Source organism: Aristolochia californica, unplaced genomic scaffold (genome assembly GCF_029961685.1).
Source record: "Aristolochia californica isolate CCGP_79_NKW_82.1479 unplaced genomic scaffold, dmAriCali1.0.hap1 SCAF_8, whole genome shotgun sequence".
Classification (NCBI taxonomy): domain Eukaryota; kingdom Viridiplantae; phylum Streptophyta; class Magnoliopsida; order Piperales; family Aristolochiaceae; genus Aristolochia; species Aristolochia californica.
This window is the reverse complement of record NW_027182279.1, coordinates 40,659,412-40,676,440: the sequence shown is the minus strand read 5'-3', so window position 1 is coordinate 40,676,440 and position 17,029 is coordinate 40,659,412. Positions and strand designations below refer to the sequence as shown.

The 17,029-nt window shown below is 38.2% G+C and overlaps 3 protein-coding genes across 5 annotated transcripts; 1 reads left to right on the top strand and 2 right to left on the bottom strand.

The window, feature by feature from the left end:
* Nucleotides 1-13: 13 nt before the first annotated feature.
* LOC137939119 (uncharacterized) lies at nt 14-2,621 on the top strand. Of its 3 annotated transcripts, XM_068784313.1 has the most exons (3): nt 14-59; nt 968-1,392; nt 1,666-2,621. In XM_068784313.1, the coding sequence occupies exons 2-3, from the start codon at nt 1,035-1,037 to the stop codon at nt 2,202-2,204; spliced, it is 897 nt and encodes a 298-aa protein (XP_068640414.1). In that variant the 5' UTR covers nt 14-59; nt 968-1,034; the 3' UTR covers nt 2,205-2,621. The 3 variants fall into 3 exon arrangements, with proteins under 3 accessions (XP_068640414.1, XP_068640411.1, XP_068640412.1); XM_068784310.1 differs by having other exon boundaries at nt 968-2,621; XM_068784311.1 differs by lacking the exon at nt 14-59 and adding an exon at nt 84-146 and having other exon boundaries at nt 968-2,621.
* Nucleotides 2,622-3,297: 676 nt separating this feature from the next.
* On the bottom strand, nt 3,298-11,503 carry LOC137939106 (ABC transporter F family member 3). The gene is made up of 18 exons (XM_068784296.1): nt 11,238-11,503; nt 10,552-10,767; nt 9,845-10,034; nt 9,000-9,208; nt 8,711-8,854; nt 8,033-8,161; nt 7,809-7,910; nt 7,566-7,712; nt 7,418-7,480; nt 7,289-7,335; nt 7,102-7,161; nt 6,053-6,135; nt 5,395-5,489; nt 5,152-5,238; nt 4,717-4,804; nt 4,452-4,537; nt 3,859-3,921; nt 3,298-3,768 (listed from the first exon to the last, which is right to left on the bottom strand). Exons 1-18 carry the CDS (start codon nt 11,439-11,441, stop codon nt 3,643-3,645), a joined length of 2,139 nt encoding a protein of 712 aa, XP_068640397.1. The 5' UTR covers nt 11,442-11,503; the 3' UTR covers nt 3,298-3,642.
* A 484-nt stretch (nt 11,504-11,987) lies between these two features.
* Nucleotides 11,988-15,835, bottom strand: LOC137938640 (luminal-binding protein 5). The gene is made up of 8 exons (XM_068783609.1): nt 15,678-15,835; nt 14,493-14,760; nt 14,184-14,398; nt 13,829-14,071; nt 13,240-13,719; nt 12,996-13,150; nt 12,830-12,912; nt 11,988-12,741 (listed from the first exon to the last, which is right to left on the bottom strand). The coding sequence occupies exons 1-8, from the start codon at nt 15,733-15,735 to the stop codon at nt 12,237-12,239; spliced, it is 2,007 nt and encodes a 668-aa protein (XP_068639710.1). The 5' UTR covers nt 15,736-15,835; the 3' UTR covers nt 11,988-12,236.
* Nucleotides 15,836-17,029: the final 1,194 nt, after the last annotated feature.

Sequence of the window (17,029 nt, the reverse complement as noted above, 5' to 3'; positions counted from 1 at the left end):
CACCCTCCGTCCAAGCAGCCATTTTTCTCTCAGCAAGTCGAGAACTCTTCCCTACCCAGGTATGTTTTTTTTCTTTCTTGTCTCTTACCTTCCGCTGGAGGGAGCTGCTCACTCCTGCCCCACTCTTCCTCGATTGGCGTTTCAGCGTATATGGGTTTATGCAATATTGCTTCATTTTCATTTGAGAAACTGATTCAAGTTGAAAATAAACTACTAGCTATGCACGACTTATTGGACGTTTCACAACTTTTGACTGTAATGTAGATTTTTATTGAAATTTTATGAAAAAACGAACTTGTACCTTCACTCCATATTGCAGGTTGGAGTTTTTTCTCCTCTCTTTCTCCCTTCCTGTCACCCTAGTCATGACATGGCCATGTTAGTTACCCACCATCAGGATCTTGCTAGAGGCTCCGCCCTTACTTTCCTGCATCCATCTGATTCTGCTTTTTTTTTCCTCAGTTCATGAGTGGAGTGATACAAATAGTTGGTCTATTCCTTTTGGATTGATTCTTTGGTTCTATGGTTTATTATCTTGATTTTATAGTAGATTAATTTTAATTGCTAGTGGATGCTTCTCATTCAAAACCCTTATACCCAGATCATAAGTCTGTGGGCTTGTCATGTCCAAAATGTAATTCTTTCTGCTATTGTCAACCAGCACATGTTGCTTCAGTTGAATATAGTTTCAACTTCGGTTATCTAGTCTATCGAATCGGATTTGTGATTGGAAATGACTATGACTTTATTTAATTTATTGACAGCTGAAACTGGACAGGGGTTTGAATGATTTTAGCAGTCTATTATTTATTATGATTTTTTTTCCTCTTTCTTCAATGAATTTTTCTTCTGATTGCTCCATTAGTGTTTGTTCTGTTCTTAACTTTATCCAATGTTGTATACCATTTGTAACTCTTGAGATCATTTCTTCTTGTCAAATTCTTATAAAGCATAATCTTGTATGTAGGACATTTTTTCCACATTAACTCAGAAAGGCAGAAGCCCTCTCTCTCCGCTAACCATAAGTTGTTATCATGTCAATGCTGGAGATCATCACCAAGGCCACCAGTGATGTGTCCAATCACCAAAATCAGTCTGCTCCGCCCAAGTTCCCATTCATTTTAAATGCTGACAACATATTCCCTCAGTTAAAACCAGAAACTAACGACCGAGATGAATCACCTCTAATCAAACAAGTTGTTGGCTGGGAAATCTCCAGCCTTGATTCCCAAATCATGGATTCCACCACTGGCTTAGTCAACAAGCTCAAACGGAAAATCAAGGCTCCTAAGTCCTTCACAAGTGATGAGTTTTTGCAGTTACTGAACTCTTTCTTCAAAAAATGTGGGGAGAAGGCCAACATTTCAATTGACATGCAGGCATCTGAGGAAAGTAAGTATTCATCCAGACTAATTGAGAAGTTTGGGGTTTTTCTTGGTCCTTACCTTGCTAGACTGATTGCTGAGTGCTGTGTGGTTCTCGAGTTGTGGGATCTCTTGGAGACCTTAATTTTGCAACACCTTATCAAGCATTCTGTTTTTAGCCATTTGATAGTGACATTAGTAGAGAAGAAGAAATCCCATTTGCTCTGTCTCTGTGTCAAGTGTGCAACAGATCTCCAGCCTTCAGATATTCTTGCCATCTTGAAATATTTCCTTGCAACAGATAGTTGTGATGCCATGAAAGAAGTTAGAGAAGAATGGGAAGCGCAAGCCCGTACTGCAATCGACAAAGTGGTACAGAAGAAGTCATCCCTCAACAAGCAGGCAGCAATCTTGTTAATGGCAGCAAATGATGGGTTCTCTGCTTCTGAGAAAGGTCTGCATTATCTGTTTAGATCAATTAACACAGAGGATACTGCCTTGACATGGGCAATTGGTGAATTAGAGGGTCCAGAGGTGATGAGGCTGGTGAGGTATCTGGCCAAGTGGTTGGAGAAGTATGAGAGGTTTCCTGAGTTGGTAGGGGCTGGGTCGGAGGGTAATGAATTGGAGGCTTCTAAGTGGGTACCTTCTTTGGAATCAGTGGTAATAAGTGCAGGGATGGTTATAGATGAACATTTCTCATATTTGGTATTGCAGCGGGAGTTTTATGAAGAGCTGAGGATGTTGGAAGAGAGGGTGAGGATTTTGGTGGAGGAGGCAAAGTTGTGTGCTGGTGTTGCCAATATGATTGAAAATTTGAGATCAAATGAAAAAGCTTAGAGGCTCCTTTTGAAGAAACCTCTACAAAAGGTCACACAGTGTGTAATGATTCCATTATAAGTTTGTATACTGAGCCTATCACAAGAGAGAGCCCAAGCAAAGCTATTACTCCTCACATCCAAGAAAGAGTGGAAATTTTGAAGTTGCAGTTCTTTTTGTGACATGGGCTTTTTGTAGCATATATGAAATATCAGTGAAGCTCAAGAATGCTGACGTGTGGAAATTCTTCTCTCCCTGTGCCTTCTTCCACAGAGCTCTGTTTCAAATTTCTATGATGTTCCTTTGCCCTTTGATTTTGTACTCAACTCCATTAACATCTCCATGTTTAAAATGTCCTGGGATTAAGCTTTGTTGATGATGCAGTATCTATTTCCCTCTGCTTCTTGTGGAGAATCTTCATTCTTTTTCTTAGACAAAACTATGCACCGTTAATTCCTTTTGTACTGATTGTGGCATGTTGCAGGAGCTATTTGACGTTAATGTTTGAAAATACAAGTATTAGGAGAAAGGGTAAGCCAATGATCCAAAATGTGGTAATGAAAAAGAGGACATTTCCGTTGGAATATTACAGACATTTTGTTTGGAATTAAATGTCTTGATTCCAAATTAATGAAAATAATAATAATAATTACTAAAAAAAAAAAAACAAATACAAAAAGATAATAAGATTTATACAAGTTCGCCTCAAGGTGAAATTACGTCATATTTTCCATTACTATAATAATCTACTATAAAAATGATCACACGTATTTATAGGTATTTTTCTTTAATCTCTCTCCGATTGTAACTCAAGATCTTCGGGTTCTACAACTTAATACCTCGGTTTGTTATTTCTTTATTCTTCTCTATACATCAAATAGGGGAAGATATAAAATCAAATTGCAATTGATGAAGCTTGCCATTTTCTACTGTAATTACACAAATTTGAACACTTCCTCCGACTGCTATAACATTATTTTAAGCATTCTGGACTCTAGTGAACACAGCTCAAGAAAATTCAAGAGATTGATCTGTATAGAAAGTCACGTAGAAGCAAATGAAAAGAAACTAGTCTTGTGTGGCTGTATTCCACATTCAAAAAGCTTGCTAGGGAGACGAATAAGAAAACATGCATTGCCTCCATGATAGACTTACAAATAATTCTTTTGAAGTAAAACATTTTGCCTCTTGCACAAGAAAGGTAGAACGCATAGTTCCATGACAAACTAAGATTACTCGTATCTCAAACGAATCATCTACCTGTGATTACCATCATAATGGTAAGCATGTACCATAAAATTTCTCAAAACTTCATCAATATCCTACACAAATTCACAAATACAACTATGGTAGCCTGTGATGAGCATATGATGTAGTAAAAGGTATACTATTCCAAATGATTTTTCCTAAAAAGGAAGCTCAGAACAAAAGATCTAGCTGAAATCCAATCTCATGTTTCTCAAGAAGTGCTCTTGAGGAGTTTCTTGTAATCCAGAAAAGTTCCATGGAATGGAGACACCTTCCCCTCTGAGACAACCCACAGCTCATCGACGCTTCCAGATATAAGATGCTCGTCGTGACTTACCTGCACAGGTAGAGCAGAAGACCTCATTGAAAATTTAAGTTTTAGGAAAACAGTAATGAGTTAAGTAGTGAAATGAAGACAGAAACAGACCATGAGCACCCCGCCCTGGAAGAGAACAAGACCTTGGATAAGTGCCTCAACTGCGTCCAAATCCTGGAAAATAAATAATTTCTTTCTGTTAGTATAGTTTCCTGGGTGGAAATAATGGATTAATATGGAGGATTTGCTCACCATAAACGAAGCAGGAAAGGCATAATTTGCTGACATGTAACTGAAGTATAATACTAAAATTTCTATAATGAGATGTTTCTTGTATTGGAGATCTATATGGCCAATACTAGTTGGCAGTCACCCATGGACCCTCCGCAGATGGCCAACAATTGTGTAAAATTTAGAAGATACCGATAGAAAAGTGAATACAAAAAAAGAAAAAAAACATCAAAATAAAAACCATGGTTTCATATTCTACAAGGTAAAAGTACTCTTCAACCTAGAGGTGGGCCCACTAGAGGGCTTGCTTTGATCTCCATACAAGCAGGAGAATGAAACCAAAGCAACTTTGAAGTAAAAGGGCCTGTTATCTCCAAATTTTTGGCCTTACTTTTATATCCAAAGTTCTGTTGATTGTCATCCACTTAAATAAACAAAAGGAAATAGAAAGCTAATACAATTTTAAGACTTACAAGATGGTTTGATGGCTCATCAAGAAGAATGATGTGAGGCTTTTTGAAAGTGATCTTAGCAAATGCAACTCTGCTTTTCTGACCTCCTGAAAAGTTGATAAAGAATATTTTAGAACTGCTCTCAAACATTCATCTTTCAGCAATTTTTGGAAATGCGCATAGGTTGTGAACACAATAAAAAATAAACAAGTTCATTCAATCATCTAAATCAGTATTTATGAATATAATGGTCAACTCAAAACAAAGTCAAAAAGCATGACCGTACCTGACAAGGTATACATTGGTTGAAGTGCAAGATTTCCCGTTACCCCAAAAGATCCCAAGTGAGCTCTTAGTTTCTGGTCAGGTACCCCCTATACAGAGTGAAATTTCAAATAAATTATGCTGACATAACAAGCTTATCTGTCCACAAAGCGGTGAACTAATCCAGCAAAGTTCAGAAGCAATGACAACTCTTTCTGTTAAGATTTTTTATTTTATTTTATTTTGAGGAGAAGGATGAATTCATAAGCCCAAAGGCAAGAACTACAAAACAGAGGGCTCCCTAAATCTTACCATTGAGATCATTGTCTTTATAAAAGATAATTAGTGGTACTAGGTCATGATGATAGACAAAATCCAGCATTTACAGAAAGAACTAGAGCTGTCTGCAGCTAGGTTTTGATAGAAGAAAGTAATACACAAAAGTATATGAACTCACAGGATAGCAGCGCATCATGTAGAGGAGAGGATTTGAAGATAAATCAAGCCCATCAACATGATGCTGACTGAAAACAGCCATCCGAACCTGCAAAAGATAATGGCAGTTTCTTTTACCATGGAGCTTATAAAGAGCTAATCTCCTAAAAGATCTAGAAAGAGACGATACACTACAAAGACAAGACCACATAAGTTGTCTTGAAAATAGTAGCATATGAAATGAATGTCAGCAATAAAAATGTACCTTAGCTGAACGAAAAATTGTTCCAGAGCTTGGCTGAAGCTCTCCTGATATCAACTTGAGAATAGTTGATTTACCAATTCCATTAGCACCCACCACTAGGGACCATTTAGGAGACCAAAGTAAGGCATCAAAGAGAGAGTTATTTGGCAGTCGAATTGAAAATAAAAACAGAAAAAGAAGAAAGACAAAGATGAACAACATCAACAACAAGATTCACGTGCAGGGACCCCTTCCATTAGTGGACACAATATCTTTTCATCTCAAGCGATAGATGTATTCTAGTTAGGCTTGGGAGTTGGTACAACTCACATTGCACCAAATCATGTTAGACACCAATAGCTGCTAGCTTTGCATCAAGCGCCGCTTCAAGTGAATGAAACGGAGCTTGGATTGAAAAGTACCACTTTGGACAACTATAAATGGGGCACTCAGCTATTGGTGTCTAACAAATTTGGTGCAACGCAACTATAAATGGGGCACTCAGCTATTGGTGTCTAACAAATTTGGTGCAACTTGCGTCGCACCAAATCTGGGCCCGTCTAGTTGTCTCCCTCTCTTTGCCTCCTTGTACTGTTTTTATTTTTTTATTTTTTTATTTTTTATGCTAAACAAAGTTCTGTTCTCAAGAATTTAGGGGGAAAAAAAGGGTGATCCTTACTTGCTATCCGACTATCAAGGTCTATACCAAAATTCAAATTCTTAAACAGTAGAGGACCACCAGGATATCCAAATGATGCATCACTGCAATAGAAAGAATGAAAATCAAAAAAAATAATCTAAGGTGCACTAGTACAAATTATTTTTTATAACAATGAGAATAAGGATTCCATTAAGAGAATGTGTGAAGGAGTGAATAGTACAAATACAAGGCAAACAAGATGAAACAGGAACAGAAACTGACGCAGCATCCCAGAAGGAAGAGCCAAGCCTAAGTTAGATAAGAAGAGTGGTTCCTACAGTAAGTTGCTGCCTAGAAACCCCTTTCTCTAGCCAAGGGGTCAGCAATGCTGTTAGCACTTTTTGGGGCTTGCTGCCAAGAAACATCCAGGTATGTACATAAATCCTCAGCTTCATCTATGTACATTAAAAAATGCCCCACTGGAGGTTCTCTTCCTACATGCCCAACTAATGACCATGGTGGAGATCCCTTCCACGAGTAGGGGCAGTAATGCATCCCACATAAAGCCTGATACCTTCAAAAGGGCCCTCACCTCCGCCATAGTAGCATCTCTAAAATCGAAAGAAGCAGAATAAACAAGAAGGATATTATCTGAGAAGTCTCTGATCACACCACTCCTCTCCAGCTGGATCGATGTTGCCCCTAGAGCTCCCATAAAAGTTAAGCTCTACATATTATTAACTGCCAATCCTAAATTAAGATGTTGGTTTGTAAATATTAGATAAGTCCCACCGCCATTCTATGGCTATATGTGTGTCCTACATCTCAAGTTAGTTGCCTACAAGTAAGAGTAGTTGTATATTCTCCATCTCATGAGCTGGGTGGTCAGTTAGGCTTGGATATGAGGGGGAGTAATATTGAGTTAAAAAAAAGAGTTCCACTACTTTCTGGTCATAAGCATGTGCTCTATGACTTAGGCTAGTTACCTTTTTGACAATAATTAGAGAGAGAGAGAGAGAGCATAAATTTTTTCCAATTAGGAACTATCAACATAAAGCTCCCTAATAGAATTTCTATTATTACTGAACCTGAAGCTTATAATGGGAGGTCCTGGTCTATCATCTGGAGTTGGGAAATCAAATTTATAGCTGCACAGTCAGAATGGAAAAAAGTCAGAAGAAGATAGATAAAGATAAATATAGTTTCTTTATATTAAAACAAGAAAAATAGTTTGATCCCAAGGCAAAGGCAGTGCATATGGAAAGGCCACCGTACTCAGGATCATTGACAATTTCATCCACATGACCTATCCGTTCCAATGCCTGAAAATTATCCCGATCAGTACCAGATTAACAAGGGTTCATGACTGCGCTAAGATAGGAAGAATAGGAGGTCAAATAATACCTTGATTCTTGACTGAACAAGAGACGCTCTTTTTGCATTGTAACGGAATTTGTCAATAAAAGCCTGGAAAGCAAAGGATCACACACTAGTCCCAACAATCATTACACAAATGGAAAAAAGTTATAACTTTTAACTGCAAAATATAAACCTGCATATGGGCTTTCTGCCGCTCATTAGACTCAATAGCCTTCTGCTGATTCTTAAGCTGTTCCTCCCTTGTCCTCTCAAAAGTGTCATAGTCCCCTTTGTATGGAACCAGTTTTTTTCCATGTAAATGGAGAATATCTGTGACAACCTGAAAGAAATGTCATTTAAGTTTTCAATAGCACACATTAAAAATATATATATATATATATATATATCAAAGCTACAGCATTGGAAAAAAGAATACCGTGTTTAGGAACTCTCTAGCATGCGAAACTACAATAAATGTCTTCCGCCACTTAACAAGGTACGACTCCAGCCATAAAACTGCATGCAAATCAAGATGGTTCTGCATATAGATGCAAAATGTTATGTTGTCTTCCAAAAGAAAAATCTCATGTATGATTTAATCTTTTCTAGAGGAGAGAGAGAGAGAGAGAGAGCATGTAAGAGGCACATGAAGAAAAATACCGTAGGCTCGTCAAGTAATAACAGATCAGGCTCTATGAACAAAGCACGGGCAAGAGCAATTCGCATGCGCCATCCTCCAGAGAAAGCTTTTGTTGGTTTCTTTTGCATTTCAGGAGTGAAACTGAGACCCTGACAAGATTGTAGAGATTTTTTTTTTTTTTGAATAACTAACAATTTTAAAGATTTTAAGGAACGAATACCGGCTATAAACTGCAGTGATCCATGATAGGAATAATATCATGTGAATACAATATGCTGCAATGTGTACATATAGAAGATAATTTTTCAGTGGGTAGAAACAAGTCCCACCATTCCATGGCCCAATGTTGGAGCTCCATGTCTTAGGTTAGTTGTCTGAGAGTGGGAGAAGTTTGTTCTGAACGATAGTCCTATAGCAGTATGGGCAGGGAAGATCCTATCCTTTTTTTGTTGAGAAAAGGTCCTAACTTTAACTATTCATTGTGAGAACAACTGGCTCTAGTTACAAATCGAGTACTCAAAGCTAATAGTATATTCTGCAGATGTGGGGGGTGCTTCAGAGTGGCACAGATCAGATGACTTATTTTGAAGTGAACATCCACCCTTTTTTTCAATTGCCTTAAAGGAGAAGTATTAAACAAATATAACCTCATTAACATAAAAACAATTAAAAAGGTGCAATTAGCTTTCAGAACTGACCGCAAGAATAGATGCAGCACGAGCTTCTGCAGAATCTGCATCAATGAACTCCAGTCTCTTGTATATCTCCTGAAGCCTTTGAGATATAAAATCCTTATCAACACCATCATGCTTTGCATCTGGACCGTCAAACTCTATATCTCTCTTAAAAATAGCAAAAAAAATCAGTAAAGCTGAAAGCATTCATGGTAAGAAAGGTGGCTCTAGGAAAAAAAACAAAATTGAAGCTACTATGTTCAGGGAAAGACATTGAAACTCTTCTTTAACTCAATATGGAAAAAGTTCTAACCTGCTGAGCAAGAAGTTGAGCTTCTTCTTCCAAGAGTTGAGCTCTTTCTATATCAGTATTAAGAATACATTGCAAGGCTGTAGTATCATCACCTACAACTTCTTGCTCCACATGTAATATCTGGCAGTTCTTAGGTATGCCATCAATTGCATGCATGGCCATATGCCTAAGAAAAGTTGTTTTCCCAGTACCATTTCTCCCAATGAGCCCTAAAAAAGTAGTCCAAGGAATAAGTACAGCTATAGTCCTGGTTGACATCTAAAAAATCCTTAGAAACAATAGCATTTATAACTTTTAGTAAAAAACTAAAGATGTTCATGGGACTATAACCCACTCTCTAAGCGATCCATCAACAAGGCAAGTCTTTGCATTGCACAGATTCAGAGAGCAAATGTACCCATGTACACTAATAATTACAACTCCATGCACCATTGTTTCACACTCATGATAATGTACCTCAGTTGCTTCAAGTGATATACTATCTCTAAACATATCAATCAGGAAAACTCAGAAACCAATACTTTTGGTTTGACTTTTACACTACAACACTACTTACTGGTATTTTCTATCAAATATAAGAAACTATGGCACTAAGACACATATACTCCTCCAGGTGAAACATTTACGATTGACCCATTAGAACCTATCTCATTTGCAAATTGAGATACATCTTTCCCTATGCTAGTTACAATTATTTAACCTGAAGATCAAGGTAGACAGTCAACTTGAAGGAAAAGCCCTGTGAATATTCATGAATAAATTCACATAGAAGGGAACAGAATAAAAATAATAATAATAATAATAATAATAATAATAATAATAATAAAAGCCAAGAAGAATCTCACCATAGTGTCTTCCAAACGAAAGTGTGAGAGAGCCTTCCTCAATGAGCTCACGTCCACCGACAGAAATATTGAAGTTCTCCATATGGATATCCTTCACAGTCCCCTCCCCACTATTATCATGGCTTACACATACCACTGGCATACCTGCTTTGGCTGCTTCCATTTCTGCCAAATGCATTTGATATTTTGCCTGTTAAATAGAAGTAATGGATATGCAATAGTTAGATATAAATGAAATACTGCAAGAAAGAACTAATGAGATGTTTGAGCAGCTTCTCTACCAGCATAGCCTTTTCTTTGGTTCAAACTGATTAACGGACCGAATATTCTAAAATTTTTGGATATGCAAGAGTATAACATGGGGAATTTGGTGTCTGATAACAAAAAAGAATAAAGACACCGTGCTCACAATAGAACCAATTGAGAGCCTATTAACAAAGTTTTGGAGTAGCATTTGATTACTAGCAAGCTCAAATAAACATTTGAAAGAAATGCATTTGCATTTATAACTAAATTCAGCTTTATATATAAGTTAAAACTGACTCAAGAGGAAACATGACATGGTAACTTAAACAGGTCATTTCATAAGTTATGGTAGGCAGTGTTCATGGTCCATTCCAAAAGTAGAAGAAAGTTCATTACTTAAATTATATGTTCTTAAAAAGACTAAGAAGAAAATATACATAATCATTGGTTAGAGTTTAAACCTCTCTTTGTCGTTCATCTTTCCTCTTCTTCCTTTCAAGTTTTGCTTTATCACGTTCAGAGAGTAAGGGACCCTCCACAAGCTCAGGTTGTTTTTTAGGAGCTTCATCTTCATCCATTCCATCAAACATCCGTAAAGGTGTCGCAAGACTTCGAACTGTTGGTTTGGTTTTCACTAATCCATGCTTTCCAAACTTTTCAGTAAGTTTAGAGCAAACCTGTGGTCCCATAAACAGTGAGAACCACGGAAGTAGAAAAACAGTAAACAAAAGAAGAAACAGAAAAACGAAATAACCCTTTAAAGCAAGACATCCTAACAGTTGGAATGATGCTGATATGGTCGAAATTCAAGCCTACGTGATCACTAAGTTATCTGATAGAGCTGAATATAAACCGAATCAAGAAACTTACTTGGAAACACCTGTCCAAACCATCCATTTAAAGTTAATGAGATGTAACCATCTCATAAACATAATCAATTCAAATGCATAAGTCTAGGCAAAACCACTACGCCCGGCATTCCCAACCCAAACACTTTTGACAGATTAAGTGAAAGAGCTGTCTCCTCCCCATTATACTTAAACTCTTTTCCAGAACTTAATGAAAAAAAAATCGAAAAGGAAAACGGGAATTAGTAATTTTATGCAGCACTATAACCATTATAATAAATTAAACAAAATTTGCATACCGATCGTCCTTCAGCATCATCGCTTACGCAACCGGCGTCAACAAGAAGCTCCCCAATGGCATCGAAAGCCCCTTCCCCTTCGATGCCAAAATCGAAGTCTTCATCTGCGAGAACGTTTATGATATAGTCGACGATGGGTTGATCCACTTCTAGCAGTCGTCGACCCAGCAACTCATGCACAACCGTGCTCGCTACGTCCACCATCGCCTTCTTCTCTTGCAACCTCTGAAAGTGAGAGGAGGAAGAAGAAAACCAGCAGCAGCAAAAGAAGGAGAATAGAAGAGATGGCTTGAGAAGCTGTGTTCGAGCACTAGTAAATCACCAATCCGCGATGCAAACGATCTAACGGTGGCTGCCAAGATGGACGGTCGGGATGAATGGACAGTCACATAGGAACGGTATGTGTACAACTGCAACATATTGTTGTAACACATTAAATTTATTTTTAGGTATATTAATATTCTTTTTATTATCGAGGTTATTTTTTGTTGTATTTTTATATAAGATAGTCTACGTGATATATTAACTTATTTTTTATATTATAATTAATATTATAAAAACCAAACCCACCATCAAACCAGTGGGATGATTGGGTTTGGTCGAATTGGGTCAGACCGGATTCAACCATTGGTTGGATTGGTCCAATTCGCCTACGCAAAATGACTATTCTCAATGATGGTGGGACGAAAATCTGAAATTTGCAATACCTGTTCTTGTTGTAAGTTTAAGAGCCAAGAAAGAGACTAAGAGTAGTAACAAATCTACCAGAAGATTAAAACGATATTAGTCAAAAAAAGATAAAACCCTCTTCCAAAAAATAACAAATCTTACATCCACCAGCCTGAGGGTGGGGGGGTCTTAAACGGGGGCAGAGTTTCCTCCCTACCCTTGTTTCAGTCTCTCTCACACTTCTCTTTCTAATCCTTTCCTCTCTATAAAGAACAGTACAAGAAACATTCTTGACCCACTCAAGGGACAGCAATGAAATTAGCAGTCTATTTAAAGCTCATCGTGTGAATCATCATCATCATCGTCACCTCCGGCTCCAGTACCGGCTGCACCACCTGATCTCTGATATACAGCGGTGATGATTGGATTGCAAACAGCTTCCACTTCCTTCAACTTCTCATCATAGTCCTCCTTCTCAGCAGTCTGGTTCTCGTCGAGCCACTCAAGTGCCTCCTTGACGGCAGTCTCAATCTTCTCCTTCTCCTCTGATTCCAACTTGTCGGCCAGCTTGTCCTTGTCATTGATCTGGTTCTTCATGTTGTAGATGTAAGTCTCCAAGCTGTTTCTGGCGTCAATCTTCTCCTTCACCTTCTTGTCCTCCTCCGCAAACTCCTCGGCTTCGCGGACCATACGTTCAATCTCTTCCTGGCTCAGACGGCCCTTGTCATTGGTGATGGTGATCTTCTCTGATTTGCCGGTGCCCTTGTCCTCTGCCTTCACATTCAGGATACCATTGGCATCAACCTCGAAGGTGACTTCTATCTGAGGAGTGCCCCTGCTCAGATGAAAAACAAACGCTCAGGAATTGCTTCACCATAGAGTGCAGAAATGATCTCTAACGGCTAATACGATAAGAGACAGACCTTGGAGCAGGAGGAATCCCAGAAAGATCGAACCTTCCTAGCTCCCTGCAGTCCTTGGTGAGGCTCCTTTCACCCTCAAAGACCTAGATATACAGAGGAACAACCCTTTTAGCAAAACTTAAAAATCTTGATATGAAACAATATTGGTGTCATTCACTTATAGTACCTGGATTGATACAGTAGTCTGTTGATCCTGGTATGTTGTGAAGACTTGAGATTTCTTTGTGGGAATGACTGTGTTTCTTGGGATCAACTTAGTCATCACTCCACCGACAGTCTCAATACCAAGGGTTAATGGGGCAACATCCAAGAGAAGAATGTCTGCATTGAACAAAAAAGTTACGTATCTCCAAATTGTGACAAAAACAGATACTGTACAGATTTTTTTCTTTCGCTGGAGAAATAGATACCTTTGGTTTCTTCACCACCCTCTCCACTCAGAATGCTTCCTTGCACAGCTGCACCGAAAGCAACAGCCTCGTCTGGGTTCACCCCCTTGTTGGGCTCTTTCCCATCGAAATAATCCTTCAGAAGCTGTTGAACCTTGGGAATCCTAGTGCTTCCACCAATAAGCACAATCTCGTCAATCTGGCTCTTCTGAAGCCCTGCATCCTCCATGGCCTTCTTAACAGGGCCCATAGTCTTTCTGAAGAGGTCGTTGTTGAGTTCCTCAAAACGAGCCCTGGTCAAAGGCTCAGAGAAATCCAATCCATCATACAGAGCTTCAATCTCAACACGGACCTGGTGCTGGTTGCTGAGAGCCCTCTTGGCAAGCTCACATTCTCTCCTGAGCTTTCCTAGAGCTCTGTTATCCTTGCTGATGTCCTTGTTGTGCTTCTTCTTGATCAACTTGATGAAGTATTCCATGACTCTCTGATCAAAATCCTCACCTACAAAACCAAAACAGTAAACCCATTAACAATGCACATTTAGTTATTTAATTGGTTTATTTGTAGCTTTGAAAATAAAATTAAACAGAACTCCTAAAAAAATTCTCACCTCCCAAGTGAGTGTCTCCATTTGTGGCCAGAACCTCAAAAACTCCATTATCAATGGTTAAGATACTGACATCAAATGTCCCTCCTCCAAGGTCAAAGACAAGGATGTTCTTCTCTCCACCCTTCTTGTCCAAACCATAGGCAATTGCTGCAGCAGTTGGCTCATTTATAATTCGTGCCACATTCAAACCAGCAATGACACCGGCATCCTTGGTAGCTTGCCTCTGGGCATCATTGAAATATGCTGCAGAATGAAGAAATAAAAATACGTAAAGACAGTTTTTTGGAGAGCGTATTCACTACAATGAGCAAAATAATTAATTAGACAATGAATAAAAGTTCGTAGAGCTGCTTACCTGGTACAGTGACAACAGCATCCTTGATTTTCTTTCCTAGGAAGGCTTCAGCAGTCTCTTTCATTTTGGTTAAAATCATGGCACTGACCTCCTCAGGGCTAAAAACCTTGGTTTCTCCATCCTTCATCTTTACTTGAATGTAAGGCTTTCCATCTCTGTTAACAATTTTGAATGGGACAAGCTTCATATCTCTCTGAACCTCCTTATCTTCAAACCTGCAACAAATATAAACAGGTATTGTAAGGTATATTTTCTATACTTTGGAGAAAAATAACACCTGTTGAAAACAATAACAAAGTGGATTATTACTTTCTTCCAATAAGTCTTTTCACGTCAAAGATGGTTCTTTCCGCGTTCACAGCTGCCTGATTTTTGGCAGCTTCACCGATAAGTCTTTCTGAATCAGTAAACGCCACCCATGATGGAGTGATACGATTTCCTTGATCATTGGCTATAATCTCCACATGACCATTCTTGTAGACACCTACGCATGAGTAGGTGGTACCAAGATCTATTCCAATTACCGTTCCCAACTTGGTGGCTTCTTCTTTTGCGAGGGCAAAAGCAAACAGACAGCCTGAAACAAAACCACAGAAATATAAGTGCAGGTTATAAGAGAAGACTAGGTGAAATACACGAATTATAAAGAAAAAGCACCCAATATAGTTTAAAAGCATAAACTTTATAATCATACAGACTTGTAAAAAAATTCTAGAAAGATGAGTTTCGGTTATCATGCAGGTCTAGAAGAACACTAGGTGAAACACAACCAAAGGTATGAACTTCACAACAATATAGGACTAGTACAACACGACCAAAATAAAAAAACAAGGATAACTACAAAAAACAAAGGATCTGAAGCAAATGCTCACAAGCAAAACTATTTTTTTGAGCAAAAGATGATAAAGAATTTATTAACAACAAGAGGTATACAAGAGATGCTGCTAAGGAAGAATAAAAACTAACCAAAAAGGGGAAACATAAAAAACATAAGAAAAAGTCCCTATAAATAGGAGATCATACGAGTGTCTCCAACACCAAGGTTTTGTCGAGATTTTAAAATTCTACGGGAAAAAAACGTATTAAAGTATAAATTGAGTCCCCCATAACCAACGAAGTTAATTTTTAACTAGATTCACTATAGCTTAAAATTCTAGCCTTATAAGATTCACATCGACAAACAATTAAGCAGTTCAATGAAAACCCAAATGCCTACAAAAACTGAAGACTAATCGCTGCAAGTTCTAATACTTCTCCCACATTCTTCATCGAAAGATTACACCAAACGGCCTCCGATGAAAAACTTCAAAGAAAAAATTTTTACAGATCCTTTAACTCATGAAAACACCTTTCCCATTCGTTTAACCGCTCCAAATGAACACAAAACCAAGAAGTAGATCTAACCCAGATGAACACACCAGCCATTAAAACCTATATTAATCACCCAAATCTGAAACATCAAAAACTTTTAAAAAATATCAATAACAGCATTACCTGACAAGACGAGCAACGCCAGGATCGACGACCGCCGATCTCTCCAAGATCGAGCCATGGTGTGCACGAAATCAGACCTCCCGGGAGCAGATCTGAAAGTCGATCTTTTTCTGTCTCGGTTTCAAGTTTGAGAGAGAGTTTATCGGGGAAGGAAAGCTCTGTGAGCTGAAATTTATATGGCGGGACGGGGCTGCGACTCCGTATCAGCCGGGCATCAGAAGAATTGGAACATGTCATCGAGATAACGTGGACCAATTGGAATCGAGGGGATGACGCAACTGACCAATGGGGGAAACGCTTGTGTTGGGAAAATCTCAGCTGTTGACGGACGGAGAAAGCGGACCATCGTTGGATCTACCGGGGATTGACAGGCATGGACCCGACCCGGCCGTCAATCAAGCGACTCAGTTTTTTAATTTTTTCCACGAATTTGGAAGACTCTAGAGACCGACCCGACCCGACCCGGCGGCCGGGTCTAAATAACTATTTAGCTCTTATATATTGTTAATAAAATTTGGACCTGATCAGGCATTCTTGTAAATAAACGATGCTAATGAAATTTTTGCTTTTGCTGCCGTCACTTTCCACTACATTTATGTTTTTTTTATTGCCTTTGATTCCTTTCTACCAATTATAATCCATATGCAATGAAATTTTTTGTAGTGTTTATGACAAGTTATATTTTTTTATAATTTTTATGTCGGTATAAGTGGAAAATTGCATAACCTAAAAGAGTCGGACAAACGGAGATGAACGAGAATGAGTAGTTTCTTGTTATTGCCCTAAAAGCGGTGGTTTCCCTTGTTTTTTTAAAAACTGATTCTCTAAATTCGACTTAGATAAGTTTTGTTGGTATTTGGAGTCTTGTCATATGACCAAAATTGGGTGTTCAAAACCATTTCAAGAGTGGTAAAAGTATTTTTTTTTTCTTTTTTGTGTACGTGTGCGCATATGTGAGAACAATAATGATTTTTATGGAGAAACAAAAGAAGAGTGAAAATCAAGATTTGGGTGAAGGGAAAAGATGAAAATGAGAGAAAAAGGAGGAGGAAACGAAGACTTATTTGAAAAGTCTAGGAGTGCATAGTTGGGATTACTGTCTTAGGGTTATAAACATAAATGCCCCCTAATCCTTAATAATCCTTAATCACCTTATATCTCCCTAACTATACATCCTATACACATAAAAATTAGCTATTGACATAATTTAACATGCCGAATAAGATTACATAAAGAAAATTAACTATATAAGTGGTAAAATGACTAAAATAACCCTGAATGTATTTTCAAACAAGAAAAAGAAGAAAAAAAAGAAAAGATAGGACATTGTTTGAAATGTGAAGTCAACAAAG

What these genes read in the sequence shown, in the direction of transcription:
- LOC137939119 (XM_068784310.1), top strand. Translation starts at nt 1,035, where the DNA reads ATGTCAATGCTGGAGATCATCACCAAGGCCACCAGTGATGTGTCCAAT.
- LOC137939106 (XM_068784296.1), bottom strand. Translation starts at nt 11,441, where the DNA reads ATGGTGGACGTAGCGAGCACGGTTGTGCATGAGTTGCTGGGTCGACGA. An exon ending in CCTCCCATTATAAGCTTCAG is followed by an intron (nt 6,136 to 7,101) that starts GTTCAGTAATAA and finishes TTTCTATTGCAG; the next exon opens with TGATGCATCATTTGGATATC. An exon ending in CAATTTTTCGTTCAGCTAAG is followed by an intron (nt 5,239 to 5,394) that starts GTACATTTTTAT and finishes TATCTTTTGCAG; the next exon opens with GTTCGGATGGCTGTTTTCAG.
- LOC137938640 (XM_068783609.1), bottom strand. Translation starts at nt 15,735, where the DNA reads ATGGCTCGATCTTGGAGAGATCGGCGGTCGTCGATCCTGGCGTTGCTC. An exon ending in GGGTGGTGAAGAAACCAAAG is followed by an intron (nt 13,151 to 13,239) that starts GTATCTATTTCT and finishes TGTTCAATGCAG; the next exon opens with ACATTCTTCTCTTGGATGTT. An exon ending in GGGATTCCTCCTGCTCCAAG is followed by an intron (nt 12,742 to 12,829) that starts GTCTGTCTCTTA and finishes TCATCTGAGCAG; the next exon opens with GGGCACTCCTCAGATAGAAG.